Source organism: Alnus glutinosa, chromosome 10, assembly GCF_958979055.1.
Source record: "Alnus glutinosa chromosome 10, dhAlnGlut1.1, whole genome shotgun sequence".
Classification (NCBI taxonomy): Eukaryota; Viridiplantae; Streptophyta; class Magnoliopsida; order Fagales; family Betulaceae; genus Alnus; species Alnus glutinosa.
In genome coordinates this window covers 20419017-20446863 of record NC_084895.1, presented here as the reverse complement: position 1 = coordinate 20446863, position 27847 = coordinate 20419017, and the positions used below count along the sequence as shown (strand labels likewise).

General features: G+C 34.6%; 1 protein-coding gene across 1 annotated transcript; it reads left to right on the top strand.

Annotated features, from left to right (window-relative positions):
• Positions 1-7214: 7214 nt before the first annotated feature.
• On the top strand, positions 7215-10137 carry LOC133878847 (UPF0481 protein At3g47200-like). Its single transcript, XM_062317395.1, has 3 exons — positions 7215-7355; positions 7892-8755; positions 9399-10137. Exons 2-3 carry the CDS (start codon positions 7918-7920, stop codon positions 9953-9955), a joined length of 1395 nt encoding a protein of 464 aa, XP_062173379.1. The 5' UTR covers positions 7215-7355; positions 7892-7917; the 3' UTR covers positions 9956-10137.
• Positions 10138-27847: the final 17710 nt, after the last annotated feature.

Genomic DNA, 27847 nt, shown 5'->3' with positions numbered 1-27847 from the left:
TCCAACGGATGAGATTATGCAGCACTGATCGATCGTTGAGATATAAATTGTACTTAAAGATCTAGCAGCCAGTATTTATTTATTTATTAGACCTCGAGATAGAACACATACCAAAATGGGTTGTATTTAATGTTCTTAAATTGCGTTATAATGTCGCATTTTTTAAGATGTACCTTATTTGCTCCTATCAATTTTGATAAATTGGTGTGTACTGAGTTATAACATTTTGACCTAAACTTGGCAAACTAACGTGATAGCATAACCTTAATTAATCAAACATATCAACTTGCTAAAGGATGATATACATGTTAAGAAATACATGTCAATTTTATATGTGGGTTATATAAAAATTTTTACAAACTGATTTGTAAAAAATTTTTATCATAATTGGATAAGGAACAATTTTGCAAAATTTAGAAAAACAAATTATAAAAAAAGATAATAGAAAACCAGCTGAGAGTGCTCTTAGCATGGTCGATCACTTTCAAGTTAACTCATGTGTGATCCTACTACCAATTTAATTAATTAACTTTTTTTTTTTTTTACCTTTTTTATTTTTATTTTTTTCATTTAAAGAATTATATGGCAAGATAATTAGATTGATGCATTCATTTTGAATGAACGGCTTATATCTTTAAAAAAATTGATGCTGGAATTTCAAGAGATATGATGTGTGTTTGGTAAAAGAGTTTTGTTGCGAGTTTTTTATTTGAATAAAAATAAGAAGCGAATGATGTGATATAGATATGACATGAGATTTGATTATTTTTTTAAAGGAAAATGAAAAAAAAAAATTGTTTGATAATAATTTTTTAAAGATGTTGATTTATTTTTAGAGGGGAAATCTTGGGCAACCGTACCATAAATCTTATAAAAAATAAAAGTAAATTTATTATGATAGAGTGGTTTGGAGATGCCGCTAGTTGGCTAGCAATTTTTGAACCAACCATTAATAATTGAAACATGATCTTTTGTTACTACGAGACATAACACTTGACCACATTATTCATGTGTGAATGTGATCTCTTAACTATCTAACTTTAAAAATTTATTTAAAAAAAAAAAAAAAATTACAATATGACAGGCAAAATTATAATAAATTGTGTCCTAAAGTTACAGTATATCATACCTTCAATAATTTAGACAGACATTCAAATCCATTTCTTTAATTAACATTTAAAAAATTTGCCAGCTAGCAATTTCCATCACGAAATTGAATCATCCAGCTAGGAATTTTCATCAACCCTGTAGTACCAGGTTTAATTATTAGTTAGTTATCATAGATTACGTCATCGCAATGAGATCACCCCGGATACGTCGTTCACGACATAAGTGTCGTTGGTCAATTGGTCAATTTCCACCAAACTTTGGTTAAGGTTTTTTTATTTATTTATTTAATGGTTAGCTAAGTTAGGGTCTATGATCAATTTTTTTAAATTTTATTAAAACATCCTTCCAACAAGGATAAGATATAATTAATGGCCATCTTCACTGTTAACAAAATGGAGAAGTTTTAAACATATGATGTAGATATGTATTGTCTGATCGAGATCGACAAAATACTCCAATAGACTCCAACAAATAAATATTAATGTGCATTATTGTCTTTGTGTCCGCTTCGATCAATATAAAATCAATGAGTATATTGCCACTCTAAATGGTTTTTAAGCCTATAATGTACTCTTATTTATTTCATTTTTTATAATACAAAGACCTATATTTATAGGGTAATAAATAAATACAAGTATATATGCTAATCAAATTAATTTCTTTGAGGATTTGATTACGATTAGCACTTAGATAAGATAATATTTTGATATTAACCTTATATGAAATATATGAAAGATATGTTATATATTATATTTATCATATATTATAATATCTCCAATCAAACTCAATGTGGAAAAATCTTGACGGCTTATTTGATAAATCATTCTCAACTCTCCCTCTTTTTCTCTTTACTTTTTCTAAAAAAATCAAATAAAAAACATTTTAACTTTTTTATACTTTTTATATCACATCAATTATATTTTATTATTATTCAAATAAAAAAATTCACTACAAAACAATTTTTTTTTTTTTTTTTCTACAAAATATTTTCAAATTTTATATCACATTAATCTCTCATTACTATATAACACTCAAATATTTCACAACACAGTTACTTACCAAACATATCCCAAAAGATCCTAAAAACTTTAGCTTGAAAACACAAATAACATATTTTTTTTTTGGCGGCAGCGGAGGAAGCTGGCCAGAAATGGTGGCGAAGGAACGGAGAACAATGGTGAAGACCAACAATGTACCCATAGGAGAAGACTCAGTGGCGGCGCTTGACTGTACTGTGCTAATCTTTTTGGTAAGTGTGTGCCTTTTGAATATATTAAAGTTCTCCAGTAATGAATTCACCTTTGTTTCATTCGTGTGTCAATATATGTGAGAACGCATGGAATCTTTCTCCCTTTGAAAAGCAAGATGCATGTGTTGTCTACATATTGCCTCCAAGAATGTTAGAGCTAGAGAAAAGGGAATGCTTATAATTAGTTGATGTTTTAATTTAGGCATGATTATCTCATCATTTAGTAATTTCCTCTCGCTCTCCTTGATCTTTCCGGTTGTCCTTCGTCATTCAATCATTTGTTTATTTTGGAAAATTTTAGACTTCATGAAACTAGGGCTTATTACTCTTAACATTACAATATCAAGGATACAATTAAGGCTACGTTTGTTTTGACATAAAATATTTTTTTGTTAAAAAATATTTTTTAAAGAAATTATTTTTACTGAAAAATATTTTTTGACATTTGACTGGTACGAAAAATGAGCGACAGCAAAAAATGGCTGACAACTCTCGAAAACTTTCGACGAAGGTCTGGCAAACTATGGCAATGATTTGGTGGAGGTTCAACGGGCTCCGATAGTTATATATAAAAGTGAAACTATTTTACAAAAATTAAAGAAGATTTTTTTGGTCAATAAAAAATATTTTTTGTTTGACCATAATTTTTGGACGCACAAATTACCTAAAAAATAAGAAAAAGCATTTTACAAAAAAATATTTGAGTCTCTTTAATCCAAACTATATTCATGGCTTGTCTAAACTACTTTCATTTAAACCCAAAAGTCATCTGCCAACGTTGTATGAGAAATGGTAGAGTATTTTCTGGTGTTCTCTTAGTGTTTTTCTGGAATGGCATAGATGTAATTTTTTAATTACATCTATGTCCTTTTGGATGGCATAATTGCAAATTTTTAATTAAAAAAATTACATCTATACCATTCTAAAAAAACACAAAAAAAAAAAAAAAAAAAAAAAAGATGTTCTAGTATTTCTTAACGCTGTATTATATAATTACATTCAATACACCAAAGTTGTACGTATTATTCAATACACCACGTGTTTCCTCATTCAATCACTTTAAATGAAGGGTGGCTCCATTTATTTTTCTGCAATCAAACAATAACGGGTTGGTAAACATTTTTCAGGAATGTGTTTTTTTTTAATAGTAATAAAATGTTATTAATCTGATTTAATATAGAAAGAAATTTGTAATTTTGTATGGAAAAATTAAAAAGTTTTGTTTATTATTTTTGTTTATTATTATTTAAATAGTAATAAAAATTAAGTAATGTGATGTAAAAAGTAAAATAAAGGTTAGAATTTTTTAAAGTTGTACTTTTTTTTAAAAAAAAAAATAGAAGTAAAAAAAAGGTAAGGAAAATGAAGTTATTTATCAAACGGTGCCGTACCCTGCCACTTGACAGTTGCCGTCATGATTGATGCTCAACAACCAAGAGACCGTAATTCCATGGGCGAGCAATGCTACGGAGAAGGAAAAAATCCGGATTTCATCCGAAAATTTGGCTGTACAGTGGCATTCTTGTAATTTTAAATAATTACAAAAATGCCACTGTACAGCCAAATTTCTGGATGAAATCCGGAAATTTTCCTTCTCCCCAGTATTACCCTTCCATGGGCAGGTGAAATATAATATTTGATTTAGCTTCTAACATTACCCAAAAAAATGATTATAGAAGGGAATGCCCTGAAGGTTGTCAAATAAATAAATTTTGCTCCCCATTTTCTTTCCCAACTTGGGCAGTTTGTAGAGGCTATTAAGAGGGAGATTGACTTTTTTTAATCTATCATTTTTTTTCACGCGTTCAGAAATCTCAATTCAGCAGCCCACGCAAGAGACTTCTCGTCTTTGCCTAGATAGTGTGTGGCTGGAAGAGATTCTTAGTTGTATTTATGATGTTGTACTTAAGAAACAGGTTGTCCTTAGATCTTAATTCTTGGATCATTATTTTGGGATCCGGCTACTATGCGGTACTAAAAAGTACTGCATATCTGCTGTGTTTTTTTTAACGGTTGAGATTCGTATGGGAAACATATGTGTTTAAAAAGAAAACTCCCGTGACTTCTCCGTTAAAGTACTTTTGTTCTTTTTCTTTTTCCGTTCTAAAGTAAGACTTCATCGATGCAAACAACTTTTCTTTTCTTTTTTCCTCTCTCTCTTGGAACAGCCCTCTGCGAAAACTCCTCTGCTCAGAAATGGATCCGAAAGGCAGGCGCAGATCTATGAACACAGACTGGAACGCTTGTGATTTACTGTTCCCAAGCAACAACATGATGTTGTGTATTCTAAATTTTGCAAATGTGATGAGCAGCTGTGGCATGGAAGGGGTTCATTGCAAAAGACATGAGATTCTTTAACACTGCCGGTGCTGCAAAGCACCATGCAGTTGCCTTTCGGTTAGGTTCCGACCTCTCCATGCTTACAGATACTCGTTAGACGCCTTCCAGGTCACCCTCTACGCTCCATCGAACCGTCAGTTCTACCGTGAATGTGACATTACGGGCACCATCGACTTCATTTTTGGCAACACAGCGGTGGTCCTCCAAAACTGCAACATCCAGCCTAGGTAGCCCCTACCCAACCAGTTCAACACCATCACAGCTCAAGGCAAGAAGGATCCCAACCAAAACACGGGTGTTTCCATCCAAAACTCATCTTTCTCCCCTCTTGACAACGTTATAGCTCCGACGTACCTTGGTAGGCCTTGGAAAGAATACTCCACCACAGTAATTATGCAGTCTAATATTGGGTCGTTCTTGAATCCGTTGGGCTGGATAGAATGGGTCACCAATGTCGAGTTGCCTAAGACCATATTCTATGCCGAGTACCAAAATACAGGGGCCGGAGCAACTGTAGACCAACAGGTTCAATGGGAGAATGGGATACCTGCCGAGGTGTTTGGGATCTTTGGCAAAATCAACGGCTCTAGTTCTGAGTAGAGAGGGCGGATCCATTTCTGGGCAGATGAGTTTTCACAGAGGGCTTTTCCAAAAGAGAGAAAAAAAAAAAGAAAAGAAAAAGACTTTAATGGAGAAGTCACAGAAAAAGAAAAAGAAAAAGAACAGAAGTCGTACTTTAACGGAGAAGGTTTTGGAACAAAAAAAAAAACAAAAAACAAAAAACAAAAAAATAAAAGAAAAAGAAAGAAGGCTATTTGAATCCCAACCGTGTAAAAAAACACAGCAGATATGCGGTACTTTTTAGTTCCGCATAGTAGCCGGATCCATTATTTTGATGATTTATGAAGAATGATTCGATTTGTTAAAAAAAAAATTAAAGTTCATTTAATTTATACCAAAAAATCCCCACCGCACTAGGAGAGAGGTTGGACCTTCCTCCCCTATTGCGGCATGGCCGCCAAGCGCACACCTTCGCTTGGCCCATCTACATCCAAAGGGCAATGAATATTAACCTTTAAATAATGATTCCCTTACAACTCTCATACAATCTTAAACACATTGGGTGTGACCCATATGTAGAACTCACATGTTTGGTCTCACTTAATGCGTGTGGGCTGTGTGGGAGGAGTTGTAAGGGAATCACTCCCCTCAACCTTTAAGACCCGCTAACTTTTTTTTTTTTTTGGTCAATTTGTTTTCATATTTGAATTTTTAAAATTGAGGGTGTGTTCAATTAAAAAACAAAAAACCATAACTCAAAATATTTTGATAATTTATAAGATCGAGTTACAAGTTAATTTTGTTTCGTAGAAGTGTGGAAGATTAAGGTGATAGTTCAGGGGATAAAATATATTTTACATTTAAAAAAAAAAAGTAAAAAATATAAAAGAGAGAGAAGGTAGACCATCTAATTAGGTGTAATTTCTCTTTCTTTTTTGAGTGATTATATTTGTTACTTCTCATGTAATCATGAGTTATCTTAAAGAATTTTGAGGCGAATTATACAGGCGCCAAAAGATAAGTGTAAGAGACAACGGCTTGTTTTGTAGGTGATTGGGTTGTGAAATATTTGTGTGTTGTGTAGTAAAAAATGATTGATATGATATAAAATTTGAGAATGTTTTATAGAAAAGTGAAAAAAAATTTGTTTTGTAGTAAATTTTTTTATTTGAATAATAATAAAAAATAATTGATGTGATATAAAAAGTGTAAAAAAACTTAAAATATTTTTTATTTAATATTTTTTAAAGAAGTGAAAAAAAAATAAGCAGAGAATGACAATGAATCGCCAAATTAGCCCAAAAATACCCATAAAAGTTGAAGGAATTTGGCGTATGTAAAACGGAGAAATTTGACTTTCGTGCTTAGTGTGGTGATTATCTTGTTAATTTTTCCGTAATTGTTAAATTCTTCAGCATCCAGTCTTTTACACAAAAGGTAAAAACGTCTGCTTCTCATGTCAATTTATCAGAAACAGTGTTCAACAGGAATTCAAAGTATGTGGTCATGTATTAGACTGACTGTTCGACTTGTTTTTACAGCTTAGTCGAATTTGATAGAATATATAGAATTTTCACGGTACAATTGTCAATTTATTGGAAAAAGTGTTCAATAGTGGCTGTGATCAAGTGTATTTAATCTTCAAACATGTATTAAAGGAAGAGACCGACTCTCGATATAAAAATCATTAACCTTATCAATATTAATCATTTTGGGTCTAACTTATGATAACACCTTTAATTTTTACCCTACCATTGGTCTCCTCCCCTACCTCGTTTTGCTAAAAAACCAAAAAATCATTACTTTTGAAGGGATATTCAAGGGGGGTGGCCTTCTTTACTTTTGAAAAAGCATGATGTTACATTGATGTTCTTTAATTTTTTTTATAATATAGCGGGACAGAGAGCCAGAGACAGAAACCTTACCAGCTCAATAAATGAGTGAGGAAGGTGGACAGCAGATATTATTATCAGTGATAAAAAGAGAGAAAGAGAGCAGAAGAGTGTGGGATTTAAAAGGAGCAGCTCTGGTACTGTTTTCAAGCACTAAACAGTCAAGCTAGAACTTTCTTCTTACAGGCCAGCAGCATTTGCAGGTTTTTATTCTCTCATTTCATATCTTCTCTCCTCAATCCTACACATATTTTGAAATTATATACTTGGATTGCTATATAAACTGTGTATATATAATCTTCTATTTATAATTGCTAGCTAGCTAGTTGTTGGAAATCTTGTTTTGTGGTAGTGGGTTCATACCCAAAATAAAGGTGAAAAATATTACCTTTAATAAGCACTAGAAGATTAATTACATAATTTCTATGTTTTTTGTTTTTAATAATAATAGATTACTCAAGTATGGTACCATCAGAGCATCAGCAATGAGCTCTCCACAAAGAGATTTATGGAGAATTGTGCATCCTATTGAAATTACTTTGTGCATGAAAAAAAAGAAAAAAAAAAAAAAAAGACTTTTATTCTATTCAGTTTTAGAATATATATTTAGAAAATATTTTTTATATTAGGGTTATTGTCTTCTTCATTTAATTTAAGTTTATTTGTTAATCACTCATACTTTGTTTATATATTTCAGTATACAAGATGAAGCTCTAACGTTTTATCATTTTTCTCTTAGCTTGACTCTCTTGACGGAGAAAGAAGATGCCCAGCCAAGCTGCAAGTCATGTTCAGGAAAATGATCTTAAATGCAAAGAATTGGTGATTGACATCGAAGATCTTGAGCCGGCCGAGTGGGACGAGTGCTGCATCTACAGGATTCCAAAGAAACTTCGCAACGTAAACAAAGAAGCCTATACTCCTAAGTTAATCTCAATAGGCCCCTTTCATCACGGGGGGGAAGAATACCAGGACATGGAAATGCAGAAAGTGAGATATTTGAGGGACTTCTGTAAAAGGACTGGGAAGAGCCAGAAGGATCTTGCCAGCGTCGTTGTAGAGAAAGAAGAAAAAATCCGCCATTGCTATGCGGAGACCTCAAAACTCGAAAGTAAGGAGTTCCTAAAAATGGTTCTATGGGATGGCATCTTTATAATTGAGCTCTTCTTGAGGAATTCTGAGGAGAAAGATCGTGAAAAGGATTATATATTAAGGAAACCGTGGCTGAGGGAAGGTATACAGCATGACTTGCTTCTACTCGAGAATCAGCTTCCTTATTTTGTTCTTGAGGATTTATATAAGTTCGCCTGCCATGGCTCTTCCAGTTGCAATAATAATCGCAAGCAGGATCCTGCCTTTCTTAATCTTTGCCGCAAGTACTTTTCTAAATATGATCGGCAGCAAAAAAATTCCGTCATTTTCAAGGAGAAAAAAATTGAACATTTGACAGATTTGCTGAGGGATTTTTTCTATCCATCAGACCTGGAGAAAACAGAAAAGAAGGCCATTGATCGACTATGCAGTGCCACAAAGCTTGACGAGGCAGGAGTGAAATTCAAACAAGTTACAGAAAGACACCTACTTGACATACGATTCAAAAAGGGTAATGTTGATTAATGAGTCATTCTGAACACTAGAAACATGCTTTTAAAAAAATTTTACTTAACTCCTTTTGTATGTTGAATTGTCGCCGCTTTTGTAATTATTTTCGAAAACTTTCAAAACTCTCAATTAATTAGTGTATTCATCTTTTATTTGTTTTCAATTTCACCCATCTGTTTAGATTTTTTGTTAAATCCTGTTAAAATTTCTAAAATACTATATATATATATATATATATATATATTCAACAAAATTTAGGCATAGAGATTTTTGCAAATTTTGTTAAATTTTGACAAACGTTTAAATTCTTGTAATTTTTTTTTCCTAAAAAAAAAGGAGGGTATTTTAGAATTTTTTTACACCTTTCATTAGGATTTAACGGAAAATCCTAATAGAGCGTTGAAATTGAAAAAAATTGAAAGATAAAAACAATTTAGAGTACTTTTTGAGGTTTACGAGGATAATTGCAAATGCGATAAAAGTTTAAAATGGTTAAGTGAAATTTTTTATTTTTTAAAATGGGAGATGAATCAATGGAGGCAAAGCTCAAACCAAGAATGTTTAATTCTCTAATATAATGTTAAATCATAACTTATTCCAAAAGTTTAGACTAATAAAAAGTAATTTAATTTATATTTTCACAGGTCGGTGCTTGGAGAACTGTCCGTACCTGAATTGCTCATGGCTGTTGAACTGCCTACCATGCTTCAAATGCTTATTCTTCTTGGAGCACATGCAACCCTTCTTGGAACTCCCTGCCTTCATAGTAGATCACGAAACTGACTGTGTTTTTCGAAACATCATGGCCTTGGAGCAGTGTCATTATTCAACGGAGGCATACATTTGCAATTACATTCTACTGTTGGATTCTCTTATCAACACTGAAAACGATGTGGATCTTCTTGTTGAGAAAAAGGTTATCGTGAACCAGGTTGGCAGCGATGAAGCAGTGGCGATGCTGGTTAACAAGCTTGGCCATCAAATTTTAACAGAAGGGTCCTGCTACTATGAACTCAGCCAAAGGCTTAATGGGCACTACGAAGACTTCTGGAATCGAAATATGGCAACCTTGACAACAACATATTTCCGCGACATTTGGAGAGGCACTGCAACGGTTGTTGGGATTATCTTCCTGCTTTTAACTTTCTGGAATATCTTCCTCAGGCATTTCGTGAAAATGCCTCGCTCTGGTCCTAACTGAAGTTTTTTGCTTTGCTTTGAGTTGTCTTCCTCAGGCATCTATGGAGAATCTAGCTGTATTTGCAGCTAGCTAGTAAACTGGTTTGTATCACTGTTCACAAATAAGAAGAGTTTATCGTCTGTAATCGGACATCTTGTATGGTTCTAATATTTAAAAATTAATAATAATGTAAGATTTTCATCTTTCATAAGCCAAAACGACCTTAAGATTGTCGTTTTTCTCGCGCATGCATATATATCTTACTTAATCCAAAAAGTGAAAGCAACTAATTATTGGGGAACTTTGTCATATGGGTCAACAGCTAATTAGATAAGGTGCCTATAGGGTTACCCTTTTTTTTTTTTTTTTTTTTTCCTACGATTTGAAAAAGTCAAAAAAATGACGCTATAAAAGCTGAATAAGAGGATCCACAAAAGTAGTAGGCTTTTTGGTAAGTAATTGTGTTGTGAAATATTTGTGTGTTGTATGATAAAAAGTGATTGATGTGATATAAAATTTAATAATGTTTTATAGAAAAGTGAAAAAAATTTTGTTTTATAATAAATTTTTTTATTTGAATAATAATAAAAAATTATTAATATAATAAAAAAAGTGTAAAAAAGTTAAAATATTTTTGATTTAATATTTTTAAAAGAAGTGAAAAAAAATAAAATAAAGAGAGAATAAAAATTATTTGCCAACCTAGCCCAGTCTATCCTGTATCCAAATAATTGTTGAATGGAAGATGATCCATTGCGCCTTTAAAGCATCTACACTCTGCTCTACTTGTTGGCCGATGTGGTACTAATCGTATTTATTTTACTACACGACACTAACGAAAAAGGGAGAAAGGGCATTGGAATAGGAGAAAGAGCTCAAAAACACGACCCCACTTTATGGAGTAACTTGATTTGAATCATTTGATAGTGACGTGCATTATTGAGCAATACAATTGGTGCCTTCCATTGAAGCTAAAAAAGAGGAGTAACTTTATTTGGAGCAATTAGGATCGCACACCTGTACGTACCTGAATCATTGAAGGTAGGGTTGGCAATTCGGGTCAGCGGGTCGGGTTCGTGTCGACCCGGCTGACCCGATTACATAATCGGGTCAAACACGAACTCGACCCGATTATTAATCAGGTCAGACACTATAACCCGAACACGACCCAGTTGTGAACCGGGTTACACGACACGAACCCGTTGAACCCGGTAACGCGTGCCCACTGCCCACCCCACAACCCACAGGACACGACGTTGACGAGCCCAGTGCCCACCCCACAGCCCACAGGACACGACGTTGACAAGGTGGAGCAGCCGAGCAGGGCTGGCAAGCCCAGGCCTCCGGATCTGATGAGTCGATGACAAGAACCGAGCACTTCCGCCTTTAGGAGGTTCGACTGGCTTGGACCTTGAAAGATCCGGTGGGGACGACGCCAGTGGAAATTGAAGGGAAAGAGCCGGTGGGGACGACGCCGGTGGAGATCGAAGGGAAAGCCCGGACAGAACCGGTGGAGATGTCGCCGTTTTGGAGGGTTGCGTGGTGGAGCTCGGCTTTGAGAACTCTGCTTTTGCGGCTCTGAGAGCTTGGGCCCCTAGACCTCGTGGGGAGGATCCGAGTCTCCGAGAGGTGTCTCGGCCGTTTAGGAGGGTTGCGGTGTGAACTGTGAGTCTGTGAACTTCATGAAGATTGAAGATGGTGAACTGGCGGCACTAGCCCAACTGGGTGATGGCGTGAAGCGAAAAGAAAACAAGAAATGGGTGATGCGTGATCCGGGTAGGGTTTCACCGTTTCGGTCCTTTTGGTTTTGGACCTGACTTTAAAAAAAAAAAAAAAAAAAAAAAAAAAAAGGAGCTAATCGTGTAATCGTGTCTGGCGGGTCAACCCGCGGGTTGACCCGCCAGACACGATTATAAACGGGTCATAATCGGGTTGACCCAATTATGACCCGAACCCGATAATATTAAACCATAACCCTGAATTTTCGTGTCGTGTTCGTGTCGGGTTCGCGGGTCGTGTCAAAAATTGCCAACCCTAATTGAAGGTCTGTCTCGCTGGAGGGGGGCCAATACTACTGGATCCTCGATCAATGCTTTGTACAAATTTTTTTTTTTTTTTAAGCAAAAGTAAAACGCGCAAAACAAACATGGGAAGGATCAAGGGGGATATATATATATATATATATATATATATTGAATGAAAGAATTTTTTTAATAATACCACCCAATAATTACAATTCTATCTAAAAGATGTTCTGGAGATCAACACAATTACAACCCTCCCACCTATACAGTGTCAACTATTGTCACGGGGGATTCTTTAAACCAAAGAAAATTTTAGGAGGTAAAGCTAGAAAAGGGGATAATCCCGAACTTTCATGCATTACTCATGAGTGAGCAATTCTATTCAACGGCAACTTCTTTGCCATCTTTCATGGTGTTATTCTTATTCTTCTTGCCATTCGGTTATCAAGAAGAAGTCTCACCAATCAATCTATACCATCACTAAAAGAAATTTGATTATTAGCGGCCACATTATTAAGGGGCCAGCGCATAGTAAACGCTAATGATCAAATTATTAGTGACCACTTTTAAAAGTGGCCGCTAATAATAAACTATTAGCAGCAAGACACAACTCGCCACTAATAATTGCTGTCATTTGTAAACTATTATTGGCCACAGTAAAATAGACACTAACACATAAAAATATTAATATTAACATTGAAATTCGAGTTAATAACTAGGCTTGGCAATTTTTAACACGATCCACAAACCCGGCACGATCACGACACGAAAAAAACCGGGTTTGAGTTTGTTATTATCGAGTTAGGGTCATAATCAGGTCAACCCGATTATAATCGTGTTTGGCAGGTCAACCCACGGGTTGACCCGCTAACACGATTATAACCCGGTTAAAATATATATATATAGGAAACTTCAAGAAAGAACCGGTCCTTCCGTCCTTTCCGATTTCTTCTTCTTCCTTCCTCTTGTCTTCTTCTTTCTCTCACTACAAAAAAAAAAAAAAAAGGCAAATTCTGGACGGTTTTTTTCTGGACGGTTTTTAAAACCGTCTAGAATTAAATTTTTACAGACGGTTTTTTGAAAACCGTCCGTAAAAAAATAAATTACGACGGTTTTAAAAAAACCGTTTGTAAATTTACAGACAGTTTTGAAAAACCGTCTGAAAATGTAAATTTTTAGACGGTTTTAATAAAACCGTCAGTAAAATTACAGACGGTTTTACTTAAAACCGTCTACAAATTATTTTGCAGTCGGTTTAATTGAAACCGTCTGCAAAATTGCAGACGGTTTGAATTAAACCGACTGCATTTTTACAGACTGCAATTTTATTTTTAAAAATATGGAGTCCATGTCATCGATCCGCACCTCAAATAAACCCCACATCTCGACCGTCTCTTTCATTTATCAACGACCCACAGTGTTTTTAAATCCCTCTTGGCCAAGATTTTCCCCAAGATCAGGCAGGGCGCGACTGAAGATTGGCGAGACGGGCGACGGTATCATTCTTCTTCTTCTCTCTCCGGCCGGCAACTGGAGACGGGCGACGGGATCTGGACTGAACGGCGGGATCGGGATGACAGGAACGGAATGGCGGGAGAGAGTGTCGGATCTGTCAAACCCATGCCGGTGTGCGTGGGTTTCCGACGGATCTGGCGATGTTGTCGAGGTTTCCGGGCTGATTCGGCCGAAACCGGCTCTGGGTTGGAGTTGATGGGTTGGTGATTGGGGTGGGTTTCGGTGATTGTTATGGGTTGAAGCTGACGGGTTTGCTTTTTTTTTTTTTTTTGATTGTTTGAGGTATATATTTTTTGGTTGATTTGTGAAAGGGGGTTGGTTGGCTGTGGCTGTGGAAGAGAAACAGAGGATGGGTTGAAGCTGTCGGGTTTGCTTTTTTTTTGATTGTTTGAGGTTGATTTGTGGTTGTCCAGAAATATTTTTTGGTTGATTTGTGGTTGGTTGTGGCTGTGGAAGAGAAACAGAGGAAGACGTCGATTAGCTAGCTTGTAGCAGATTTGGTGCGGCTGAACGGCTCGATGGTGGTGACCGGAGCTGATCGATTTTCGGTGTATATTCCTGGACTCCGGTGGAGAACGAGAAGGAGCACCGCTGGACAAAAATAATAATTAAAAAAAAAAAAACAGCTTCCCGACGGTTTTGGGCAAAACCGTCCATAATTTTTCTGGACGGTTTGGGCCAAACCGTCAGGAATTCCGGACGGTTTTGCCCAAACCGTCCAGAAATTCATTTAGCGACACCATATCCTAGACGGTTTTAAACCGTCTAGAAAAAACCGTCTGGAATTGATTCCAGACGGTTTTTTTGCATTTCTGGACGGTTTAAAACCGTCCAGAATTTGCCTTTTTTTTGTAGTGTCTCATCCGAAACAAAAAGAGAGATGGTTAGAGAAACACAGGGAGGGAGAATCAGAGGGAGAGATCGAGAGGAGATTCTGAGAGAGAGACTCACGAGTCCCGAAAGAGGGAGTCCGAGCTGGAGAGGCAGGGAGAGCGATCGGAGATCCAAGTGACCCAATGAACCCGAAAGACCAATCAAGCAGTAGGAGGCCCGAACGACCCATCAAACCTAGAGAGAGACCCGATCTTCCGTGATCACTAGAGGATGCGATTTTCGGCGAATCATCGCCGGTGAAGTCAGAGGAAGTGTTGTCCGGCGATTCTTCGTTGGATTCTCGATGGATTTTCCTCAAAGTTAATTCTTGTAATTTCTTATGTTTCCTTTATGAATATTATTTTAGATATTTTTGGATTGATAAGTTTTGATTGAGCCGTGTGAGTTGAAGCTTGAAGATGTACCCTTGTTCCGGCTGAAATTCTGGAAAGCTATTAGCGGCGACTAATAACAAAACTATTAGCGGCGAGATGTTATCGCCGCTAATAATATTTTAATGTCGATATTTTGATAAAAAGTGACCATTATTAGCAGCGATATTTTGATATCGTCACTAATAATATATAGTTTTTTAAAAAAATTTAGTTCCACTTTTACAAACACTAGTTTACAACCTGATGTGACATTTTAAATAAAGACTAAAATGCCCTCATCTGTTTTATATATATATATATATCTTAGAAAAAAAAATCTTTTAGTGTATTTTTTGCAAAGTATTTTTTATTATATATGGACCATTCTATTCAATTTTTAGTAAAGATTCAATTTTTACATCTAAATTATTTGGTTGTTGAACAATTAATTTTAAATGATCATTTGTTATACAATCAAAGGGTTTTGTCATTTCTCTCCTATCCATGGATTAAATTAATGCTCCTATGTTCAGGGCTTAACTGACTGACCTAGTGTTCTTAACAAGTAATTTTTACCTTGGCAAGTTGAATACGTCCCACCAACGGGCCATGAACTTATTAACTTATGCAATACTATGAGATGTACTTCTTTTAGAATATTTACTCTCATTCTGAATTTCAGCATTGTAATATGTATGTAGAGATTTAATTAATGCAGTGAGGATAGGTGGATTTGAAATTATTATTATTTTTTTTTCATTTTTTCATTTTTTAATAGTATAATGCCGCTGCTAATAAATATTTTTGTTGGCCACTATTTACCAATAGCGGCGGCAAATGTGGCCGCTAATACTTAACTATAAATAAAAACCAAAATTTATAAAAATTATTATTATTTTTTTAACTTTTGAGGGCATTAGCGGCGACTCTAAGTCGACGCTTATACCCAGTTATCAGCGTCAATAGGCCCAAGTCGACGCTCATAATTAATAATAAAACCCAAAATTTATTTAAATATATATCTATATATTTTTGGGCATTAGAGGTCACTTAGAGTCGCCGCTAATGCCCAATTATCAGGGTCGACAAGCCAAAGTCAATGTTGCTAATTATGCATTAGCATTGATTTCGAGTCAACAATAATGATGAACTATTAGAGTCGACATTTTTTTCGTTTCGGGTTATGTTGGAGTAGCATTGACTCCAACTATTATCAACAGCGAAGCATTGACATTTCTAATGACCTTATTATTTGTAGTGCATATGCATGATAAAATAATATGTAATCAAAGGTATACATGTAAACAATTATATATATATATATATATATATATATATATATATATGTATATATATATATATATATATATATATGTATGCCAAATGCTTATTAATAAAACAATAAATAAAGTTGACATCGAGTATAAAGAAAGTTGAATAACTTTATTCTATTATATAACTAAAGTATACCATGCAAGCTTAAAAAAAAATTAAAAAATTAAAAATTACCATGCAAGGTAATTGGAGTTTAGGACACTTCACAACAGATCTGATTTTTCTTTTGTAAAATTCACATCTCTTCTTTTATTAATCCATGTGAATTTTGACCCCTGAAAACCTGGATCACTCAACTGGCAATCATTTAACGCAACTTTGAATAACTCCATTTGCCCTTCAATCCGAAGTTCATCAGCACCAGATTTTTCAAGCTGATTAACAATTTTGTTAAAGTTCCCCACACAGAGTCACAAAAGAGGAGAAAAATACTTGAGCTAGCTGTTTCATTAGTTCCCAAGAATCCTTTCACTTCGCCCTTTCTGGATGCCCATATGGCCATATATAAAATCCAGTAAATTTCTACAAAATTAATGCCATATTCAGCCGTATAATTAATAGTGGCATTAATTAATACGCTTAGCCGAATAATTTTAATTTTTATTTCTGCATTTTCAGCTTCTTTCGATGGTAGCGCCACTGCACCACTCCTCCCAGTAGGATTCATTGCCATTTGCCAACATTTGTAATCGATGTTGTCTGATATATTTTTGTTCCTCAAAATCTGGTTTCTTTTCCTTTACCGTGACATACTCACGAGCTGTCTGAAAATTCTCAAGTCCTTTAATAATTCCAACTTTTTCTCGCTTTCTGTGCACATCGCTTCCACCATCTCTGAATGCTATTTGAATCACTTCCAATTCAAATGAATTAAAAATTGAGTATCAAACTCTAGCTTATAAAAATAAAAGTATAATTGTATAACAAAATGTGAAAGAATAATTATATTTTTACTTTTACACAGATCAAATACTCTTTAATTCATTTAAACCGAAGCGGATCCGTTTCCTCTTGAATAGGCTCACCTATTCTCACCCCCTTTTCACTTCTGTTGGCTTTAATTTTTCATAAGCCGTTGCTCCATTGTTTTTCTGCGTTGTCGATCCCTTTGGCCTCCACGTCAACCTCTTTTGAGGTCGACTCCATTGTTATTTCTAAGCTGGCCCCTTTTCCCCTGCAGCAATATTTTTTTTTTTTTTTTTTTTTTTTGAGAAAATATACAAATTTGTCCTTTACTCGACCGACATTCGTCTCTTACCTATTTTCTGACAGCAGGTCACGCCTATTAAAGGCATTTGCAATTGTAAAATAATATAAATTCATTCCTTATTTCATTTTCAAATTCATTATCCCTTACACATTTTTTATTTTCTGACCGGTCCTGTCAACTACGGCATTTAAAATTGAAAAAGAGATGTTTCTCATCTATGTCTTGTCAATTTCTTTTATAAATTTATCATCGAATATTTAATAATAATTTGTTAATTTCTTATATGCTGATGGGCAAAAAAATAGATAAAATAAATAAATAAATAAAAACACAACATTTAAATTTCATCATGAGAATCCAACCCCCCGGCAGCCGACTTATTGCTTAGATTAATTAAGACCAACCGCTCACTTGTTTCTTCTTTTAGGGAGGATTTGACAACTATCAATATTTTGTCGTCATGTTGGAGAGGGATTAACATCAGTGCAACTTAATTGCCCTTTTTTTTTTTTTTTTTTTTCTAATTTTTTATTATATTTTATTTTACATTATTTAAACAATAAGCTCAAAGTTCTTAACATTAAAATATAACAATAACAGACCCAAAGACACATTACAATGAGTAGAAATACAAACGCATGCTACTCACTAAATTAAAAGATTTGACTTGAGTGCTGCCTACAAATAAACAAATATTACAAGATCAGGCATTTAAGACATTCTCTACATGTAAGCACCATTTCTAAATATGAGAAGGCTGATTCGGGCAAAACAAACCCTAAAACAAACCTATAATATTTGAAAACTCATAGACAGACTTGAAGAAGATTAAAAACAATACAAAGAGCACAACAAACAAACAAATACACAAACAAAAACATTAAACAAGCGGTCGTCGAAAAATCTCACTAGTGCCAACGCGTGAACAACACACGCCGTAGATGAACACAACCCCAGTGACAGCCGACTGCCGGAAACCCTCCCCACCACCGACCGAGACCCGCGACTCACGCGCAGAAACAAAGAATGAAAGCCTTGGCGCATGCAGGCCACGCGCCGACCATCGTAGACCCACGTGGCCCTGGTTGAAGGCAATAGGACCGAAGAGTGACGGCGAACTCCACTAAGAGGCACATGTCAATAAAAGCCCGGCGGATGGACGTAGATCTAGCGACAAAAGCGAAGAAAACAGCGAAGCTAGGCCAGAAATTCTCACCCCAAAACGATCTTTCTTGCTTGCCATTCCTGCCAGAAACACAAACACAAACACAAACAACACAACCAAAACACAAAAACAAAACAAAACACACTCTACTGATTCTACAAACCAGAGAAGATAACCACTCCATAACCCTAAAGGTTATGAGGCAAAACACCCATGGATCTAACCATGGGGAAAACAAAAGACCTTCTAGAAGGTCACGAAAAACACCGTGGGGAGGAAAGAGGTGTGAAACCTCCCTCGTCCAATGCCACAAACTCTATCAATGCTCTCTCTCTAGAAACTATCGGGAGTTTCTCTCTCTAAAAAGAGACTTGATACTTCACTATAAAAACCCTAAACTTAATTGCTTATGAACAAAATTATTACAGGAGGAAATTAAGAGCCTATCTTTAAACCCAGTAAAAGAAAGGCCTTCACATGTAAGTTATACGTAGTATAGGCATTACCAATGAAAATATAAGAGAATTTTGTGTTATCAAACAACTTTGTTTTTAGTATGGACAATGCAAATTCAATGTCAAAACATATTTAGTTGTAAGTTTTAGTCTCCTGGTTAAGTTGGTGAATAATTTTATCCAAGACTGAATCCAACTTAAATCGGAAGACCTAGAAGATGTGGTTAAACCAAATCAATTAAGGAAAAGAGCAAATTAAAATTTTATTAAGTCAAGTTAAAATCGAATTTGTCAATTTCAAATTGAAAAACATCCCCGTATTTTAATCATAACTTTCGGCTCAAGTACTATCGGATTGCATTACAATCAACAATGTTGTAAAGCTAATACAAAAAGGAACAAATATCTCTAAAATATTATTTTTCTAATTCGGACGTTTACGATATCAAAATTGCCCTACAATATAGGACCGAAAATCTGAGCAAATTTTTCTAAAATCCTATTCCAAAACTCGAATTGAGTTTTCTTCAAATGTCTTCAAATGTGCTAAGAGAGAATTTTAGACCTGGACTGTTAATGTTAAATCTCTCTTAGAATTTTGGTTATTGTTTAACCATCAACTTTAAACAATTGAAGCCAACTGGAGTTCCAGTTAAGGAGATCAAGAAGAAAAACTCTCCAGAGGTTCTGGGAGAGATGCAGATAATTGGGTCACTTGTTTTAATTCAAAAGTGTGAGTTTGTAATGCCCCGCCTTTTACAAAAAGGCGCAAGTAAAAATTTTGATTTCCACGTAACCTTACGACATCGTCAAAGTTATAAATTAACAGCGAAATATATTTATTCTTTAACAATAACACATCAGAACTGACTGAATTACTTTATTATATAAAATATAAACCATGTGATCTGATATATTAAATACACAAAGCAATAACATATGTGCCCCAAATAGCGTTTAATAAATACTTAACTATTGTTTTATCCAACATAACAAATATTACATATCATCATAAAAGTCTTATGCTATATTGTAATAATATTATCATAATATCCTCGGTAGTTCTGTCTTTCAATCCATCCTAAAAAAATTTGCATATGATTGTTGTTATCACCACAATCTCATAATGTAGTCAAGTGAGTCAACGATCCTTAACCACATAATAAAATACTGAATCATTTAAAAGTACACTATACACTCATATAGTGACAATTATATGTATGCACAATTTCAATATTCATTTATGCCTCGGAATTTAAACCGTTGGACTTATTACTGATTAATGTCATAGGGTCTAGGCCTTGGTCTTATCATTATTAATGAATTTCTCATTAGTGCCTGTGGACTATCACCATCTTAGGTCTTATTAAAACATTTGGTCTGAATCAGTACTACCTCAGGACTATTATCCTTGGTCTTTGCCTCAGGACTATACCCCTTGGTCTTTGTCTCGGGACATTCACCCTTGCTCTATATGATTGATTGATGCATTAAGACTTTCACCCACAGTTTTTGCCTCAAGACTATACCCATTGGTCTTTGCCTCGGGTTGTTAACCTTCGGTCTTTTCTTATTAACAAGTCATATGTTATCACAATAAAATATGCAATGATAGTTCATCAGTATAATCATTAATCATGTCAATAATATACTCAATAAAATAGGCATGGTTCCAAACAAAACATGTTACATACAACTCGCATACAATTAAATAAAACAGATGTCATAACGTCATCAAAGACCACCAACACGTATCATCCCTAATGAGTACGTAATACTCACAATAGTGACATATTCAAAGCTCCAAACAAAGCATGTTACAAACAACTCGTATACCATTAAATGAAACAGAAATCATAATACTATTAAAGACCACCACCACGTATCATCCATAGTGAGTAAGAAATACTCACACAAGTCTTTTTTGCTGTCTCTCAGTTCATCATCTACAACAATTAGATACACGTACATAAAATACTATTATTATCCTTATTCATAGTGTCAAAGTAAACTTAACATATTTAACATGTTCTTAATTTAGTCATTAATACTGCGTAATTAATATAATCTCATTTTAAAAACCCCTTTTTAGTATTTCTTTCAAAACCCATACTCAATTCTAGGACGTAGGCCAATCAACACAGGAAATACATGGCCAAACCGGGAAACACCAACCTCAGAAATCCTTTAGATTTGATTAAGCACAACATTTTAAAACTCTTTAAATTTTTACATAACTCCAACATCACAAAACCCAAAACCCAGACACGGCCAAACACAATGAATCCACCACCAATAACCGAAGCACAACTCAATACCAAAGGCCCAAATCAACAACCAAATCCATACACCAAATATCCCATTTTAGAATATATTATATTATATTATTTTATGTTTATTGTCTTTCCTATTAAGGTTTTATTCTCTTTCTTACGTAGTTTTAAATTTCTTGCTTACTACTTATTGTCTCTCTATAAATAGAGACATGTAATATTGTTATCGATACAATATAGTCCATTATTCTCTTCCCCTAGCCTCTTTCTCTCTTCCATATATATTTCACATCAAAGCTATTTAACATCCCATAACCGGATCCCTCACCAACAACCAGAAAATACCCAACTTAGCCGTGAATTAACTCTATAATTTGCAACCCAAAACAGGAACATGGCCAAACATTCAAAAACTCGACCTTTCCACTCTCAACCGACTACTACTCCAAATACAGTCAATAATCAACCCAATTATTACAAACCACCCTCACCTAGCTGTGAGACCATATCCGGAAAATCAATGCCCAAAAAATCAGCTCAACCGTTATATACTACAAGCAATCTACAATCGGGACAGGGGAAGTTTGGGTAGACACCACACACAAAACAACCACTGGCCGGAATACACATACCCAACGAGCAGGGACACGGCCGACACCACAATCCCACAACATAGCACACATACGCACGGCTGTGACCAGTACAGCTCAAATTCATCAATAAACTCAACAAGAAACCCAATCGGTTGAACCTACAAAGTACCCATTGATCAATTTAAATCAATAATTCACAATAGAATCTCAAGAAATTACCTTTAAGATTTATTCAAAAAACTACTAGAAATTCGCCTCTGCTCTCACCGGAAAACCTCACTTAAATGGCAGAAAATCGCCTCTGCTCTCACCGGAAAATCACCCCTCAACTGTTGGACGACGACTCGCCATCAGCCCGCCGTCGACCCACCGGGAATCGGGCTTCCGGTCGGCCATCGGAACTGACCCACGGACGTGGGTCTGGGTACGTCGGTTATATGCTAAGGGACACATGTCAATCTTATATGTAGGTTATATGAAATTTTCTACAAACCGATTTGTAGAAAATTTCTGTCCTAATTGGATAGGGAACGATTCTGTTAAATTTAGAATATATATATGTATATATATATATATATATATATATATATATATATATATATATATATATATATATATATAAAAGATCATAGAAAAACAGTTGAGAGTGCTCTTAGCATGGCTGATCACTCTCAACTCATGTGTCATCCTACTACCAATTTAATTAATTTACTTTTTTTTTTAAAAAAAGAAAAACTTTTTTGTTTAAAGAATTTAATGGCAAGATAATTAGATTGATGCATTCATTTTGACTGAATGGCTTAAATCTTTAGAAAAAGGGATTTTGGAATTTAAATAAATACAATATGTGTTTGGTAAAAGAGTTTTGTTGTGAGTTTTTTTTAAATAAAAATAAGAAGTGATTGACATGATATAGATATAAAATGAGATTTGATTATTTTTTTAAAGGAAAGTGAAAAAAAAAAATAAAAATTGTTTAATAAGAACTTTTAAAAGATATTGATATTTTTTTTTTATTTTTTTTTTAGAGGTGGATATATGGAGCAACGGTACCATTAATCTTATAAAAAATAAAAGTAAATTTATTATGACATTTACAAACTAGCCCTTTGAGATGACAGAGTGGTCCAGAGATGCCGCCAGTTGGCTAGCAATTTATGAAGCAGTCATTAATGTTTGAGATATAATATTTTGTTATTTCAAAATACAACTCTTTACCATTTGTTCATATGGCAAAATGGTTTTCAATTTTTTTTTTTTTTTTTTTTCATAAAAAAGATAAATAAAAATAAAAATTGTAACATGACAGACAAAAATTGTCATAAATTGTGGTTGAAGATAGTAATATATGGATCTAGCTTCTGTGCTGTACTTTTAAAGTACAGCACAGATGCTGTAATTTGATGAAGGGCTAGGATTCATCCAGCTCTTCATTAAAACAAACGTTGTCGTTTTGAAGCAAAGAAAAAATGACGCTGCAAAATCTCGTTTGACGCCGTTATACTCATTGGTAACACTTCCTCCTCCTAATTCTATATCCGGCGACCAGACACATCCCGACCAACGGTGAGCTCTCGACAGAGACGGTGACAAAGAGTGATCCGGTAACAAAGACAGAGAGATCCGGCCACGAGAAAGGGAGGGCCGGCCATGAGAAAGAGAGATCTGGCCAGAAAACCCACGAACGGGTTTGGCCAGAAACCCAAGCGCGGTTTTCGGACAGAGAGAGATCCGGCTCTTTGTCAAGTCTATAGCTGGCGGCCAGACACATCCCGACCATTGATGAGCTCTCGACAGAGACGGCGATAAAGAGTGATCCGACAACAAAGACGGAGAGATCCGGCCACGAGAAAGGGAGGACCGGCCATGAGAAAGAGAGATCCGGCCAAAAAACCCATGAACGGGTCCGGCCGGAAACCCACGCGCGGTTTCCAGATAGAGAGAGAGATCCGGCTCTCTGTCATCGGATTGGAAACTCTATGGCGCGATTCGGCTCTCTGCCACCGGATCGGGAGATTTGTGGTCGGATCCGGCTCTCTGTCGCCGGATTGGGAGCTCTGTGGTCGGATCCGACTCTCTGCCGCCAGATCAGGAGCTCTGTGGCCAGATCCGGCTCTCTGCCGTCGGATCGGGGGTTCTGTGGCCGGATCTGGCTCTCTGTCGCCGAATCTCTCTTTCTCTGTTGCCTTCTCAGTCGGAAACTCGCCGGTGGTCAGGGGTTTAGAGTTTGGTCGCCGGATGAGACTGAGAGCAGGAATTGTTAAAAACATGAGTGAAACGGCTTCATTTTTTCTTTGCTTCAAAACGACAACATTAGTTTTAATGAAGGGCCGGATAAATCCTAACTCTTCATCAAATTACAGCATCTGTACTGTAATTGAAAAGTACAGCATAGGAGCCTGATCCGTAATATATAATATCTGTTAATGATGTAGACCGGCATTCAAATATCTCAACAAATCTTATCCATTTCTTTAATGATTTAGACAGACGTTCAAATCTCTCAACAAATCTTATCCATTTCTTTAACCAAGGTTTCAAATGAACACATTTAATTAACATTTTAAAAATTTGCCAGCTAGCAATTTCCATCACGAAATTCAATTGTCCAGCTAGCATACCAGGTTTAATTATTAGTTAGTCATCATAGATGACGTCATCGCAATGAGATCACCCCGGATACGTCATTCACGATATAAGTGTCGTTGGTCAATTCGTCAATTTCCACCAAACTTTGCTTAAGGGTTTTTTTTTTTTTACCAAAAAAAATAAATAAATAATGGTTAGTTAAGTTAGGGTCTATGATCAATTTTCTTAGATTTTAGTAAAACATCATTCCAACAAAGATAAGATATAATGGCCATCTTCACTGTTAACAAAATGGAGAAGTTGTAAACATATGATATTATGATGATGTAGATATATATTGTCTGATCGAGACAAAAAACTCCAATAGACTCCAATAAATATTAATGAGTGTATTATTGTGTTTGTGGCAACTTCGGTCGACAGATAAAGTTTTTTTAACGAATTGATTTATAAAATTTTTTTTACAACTCACGTACAAAAGTGATATGTGTTTTTTTAAGCATATGAGAAACATATATTTTTTTTTATTAATGCTATTAAAAAAATATATGAGAAACACATATGTCACTTTTATATATAATTGTAAAAAAAATTTCTACAAACTATTTCTATCCAAAAATGGTGGCGAATAGACTGAGAACAGCCATGAAGACCGACAATGGACACTGTAGGTGAAGACTAAGTGGCGGCGTTTGACTGCACTGTGCTAATCTTTTTGGTAAGTGCGTGTCTTTTGAATGTAATAAAGTTTTCCAATAATGAATTCACATTTGTTTCATTCGTGTGTCAATATATGTAGACAACACATGGAATCTTTCTTCCTTTGAAAAGCAAGATGCATGTGTTGTCTACATATTGCCTCCAACTTGACTTCATCATCCAATCAATAAATGGTATGAACTTTTATGCGAGTGTTAGAGCTAGAGAAGGGAATAATTATAATTAGTTTGATGTTTTAATTTAAGAAATAATAAACTACCTTGAAATCTCGTCTAATATTTAGGGTATTGCACGATTATATCATCATTTATTAATTTCCTCTCCCTCTATTCTTCTTGGTTGTCCTTCGTCGACATTCAATCATTTGTTTTTCTTTTTGGAAAATTTTAAACTTCATGAAACTAGTGCTGATTGCTTATTGCTCTTAACAATACAGTGTCTAAGGATACAATTAAAGCCATGTTTGTTTTGACGTAAAATATTATTTTGTTGAAAAAATATTTTTTAACAAAATTATTTTTATTGAAAAATGTTTTTCAACGTTTGACTGGTATGAAAAATGAGCGATAGCTAAAAACGCTGACAACTTTTGAAAACTTTCGACAGAGGTTCGGCAAATTAAGGCAGTGGTCTGGTGGAGGTTCGACTGGTTTCGATAGTGGTCTGGCAAACTTCGACGATTGTCCAGTAACTTTCGACGAACTCCAATGAAAAATGGTTTACGGTTATATAAAAAAGAGAAACTATTTTACGAAAATTAAAGGAAAATTTTTTTTGATCAACCGAAAAATATTTTTCATTTGACTATAATTTTCGGACGTAACAATTACCCAAAAAATAAGAAGAAGCATTTTACCCTTTTTTTTTTTATATATTTTTTTCTAATTTTGGCCTCACTCAATTTTATTTTATTTTTTTTCAATTTAACCTCCAAATTGGGGATGTTGGCTCCCGCCCAATACATAATTACATTCAATACACCACGTGTTTCCTCATTCAATCACTTTAAATAAAGGGTGGCTCCATTTACTTTTCTGCAATAAAAAAATAACAGGTTGGTAAACATTTTTTAAGGAATGTGTTTTTTTTTTTTTTTTTAATAGTAATAAAATATTATTGATGTGATTTAAAATAGAAAGAAATTTGTAACTTTTTGTATGGAAAAGTAAAAAGTTTTGTTTATTTTTTGTTTATTATTATTTGAATAGAAATAAAAAAATAATTAATGTGATATAAAAAGTAAAATAAAGATTAGAATTTTTTGAAGTTGATTTTATTTTTTAAGAAAAAAAAAAGTAAAAAAAGGGAAGGAAAATGAAGTTGTTTATCAAACGGTGCCGTACCTTGCCATTTGACAATTAATTGCCCTCATGGCCTCATGATTGATGCTCAACAACCAAGCTCAGAGACGGTGAGACTTACACGTTAATGGTTATAAACAGAGACACTTCATTTATGCTTTAATTAAGGTTGGTCATCGGCAGGGGAAATATAATATTTGATTTAGCTTCAAACATTACCCAAAAAATAATAATAATAAATTAAATTCATTTAATTTATACCAAAAAAAAACCCCGCCCTACTAGGAGAGAGGTTGTCTTCCTCCACTATCCCGGCACTAGCTGCCAAGGGCACACCTCCGCTTGGCCATTTCCGTTTAAAGGGCATCGGACATTAACCTTTGAATAATGATTTCCTTATAATTTTCAATATGTGGGAGTTGTGTGAGAGGAGTTATAAGGAAATCACTCTCCTTAACCTTTTGGACTGGCTAACTTTTTTTTTTTTTTGTCAATTTGTTTTCATATTTGAATTTTTAAAATTGAGGGTGTTCTCAATGAATAAAAGAGAAAAGAAAAAAAGAAAGAAGACAACTCAAAATATTTTGATAATTTATAAGATCGAGTTGCAAGTGAATTTTATTCCGTAGAAGTGTGGAAGATTAAAGTGATGGTTTGGGGGATAAAATATATTTTACATTTAAAAAAAAAAAAAAAAAGTAAAAAATATAGAAGAGAGAGAAGGTAGACTATTGTGTTTGTGTCCACTTCGATCAATATAAAATCAATGAGTATATTACCACTCTAAATGGTTTTTAAGGCTATATTGTATTCTCATTTACTTAATTTTTATAATATAAAAGTTTATATTTATAGGGTAATGAATAAATACAAGTATATATGCTAATCAAATTAATTTCTATGAGCATTTGATTACGATCAATACTTAAAAAGAGAATATTTTGATATTGGCCTTATATGAAATATATGAAAAATATATTATATTTTATATTTGTCATATATTACATCATCTCCGATCATACTCAATGCGAAAGGCCTCAAAGCTTAATCTTGAAAACAGAAATAACATATATTTGTTTTGGCGGCAGCGGAGGAAACTGGCCAGAAATGGTGGCGAAGAAACGGAGAACAACGGTGAAGACTGACAATGGACCCCATAGGAAAAGACTGAGTGGCTGCGTTTGACTGCACTGTGCTAATCTTTTTGATAAGTGTGTGCCTTTTGAATTTATGAAAGTTTTCCAATAATGAATTCACCTTTGTTTCATTCATGTGTGTCAATATATGTGAGAACTTATAAAAAAAAAAAAAAAAAAAAGAGAACGCATGGAATCTTTCTTCCTTTAAAAGCAAGATGCATGTGTTGTCTACATATTGCCTCCAAATTGACTTCATCAACCAAAGCAATAAATGGTATGAACTTTTATGTGAATGTTAGAGCTAGAGAAAAGGGAAAAATATGGACCGAAATTTTTTATAAATTGAT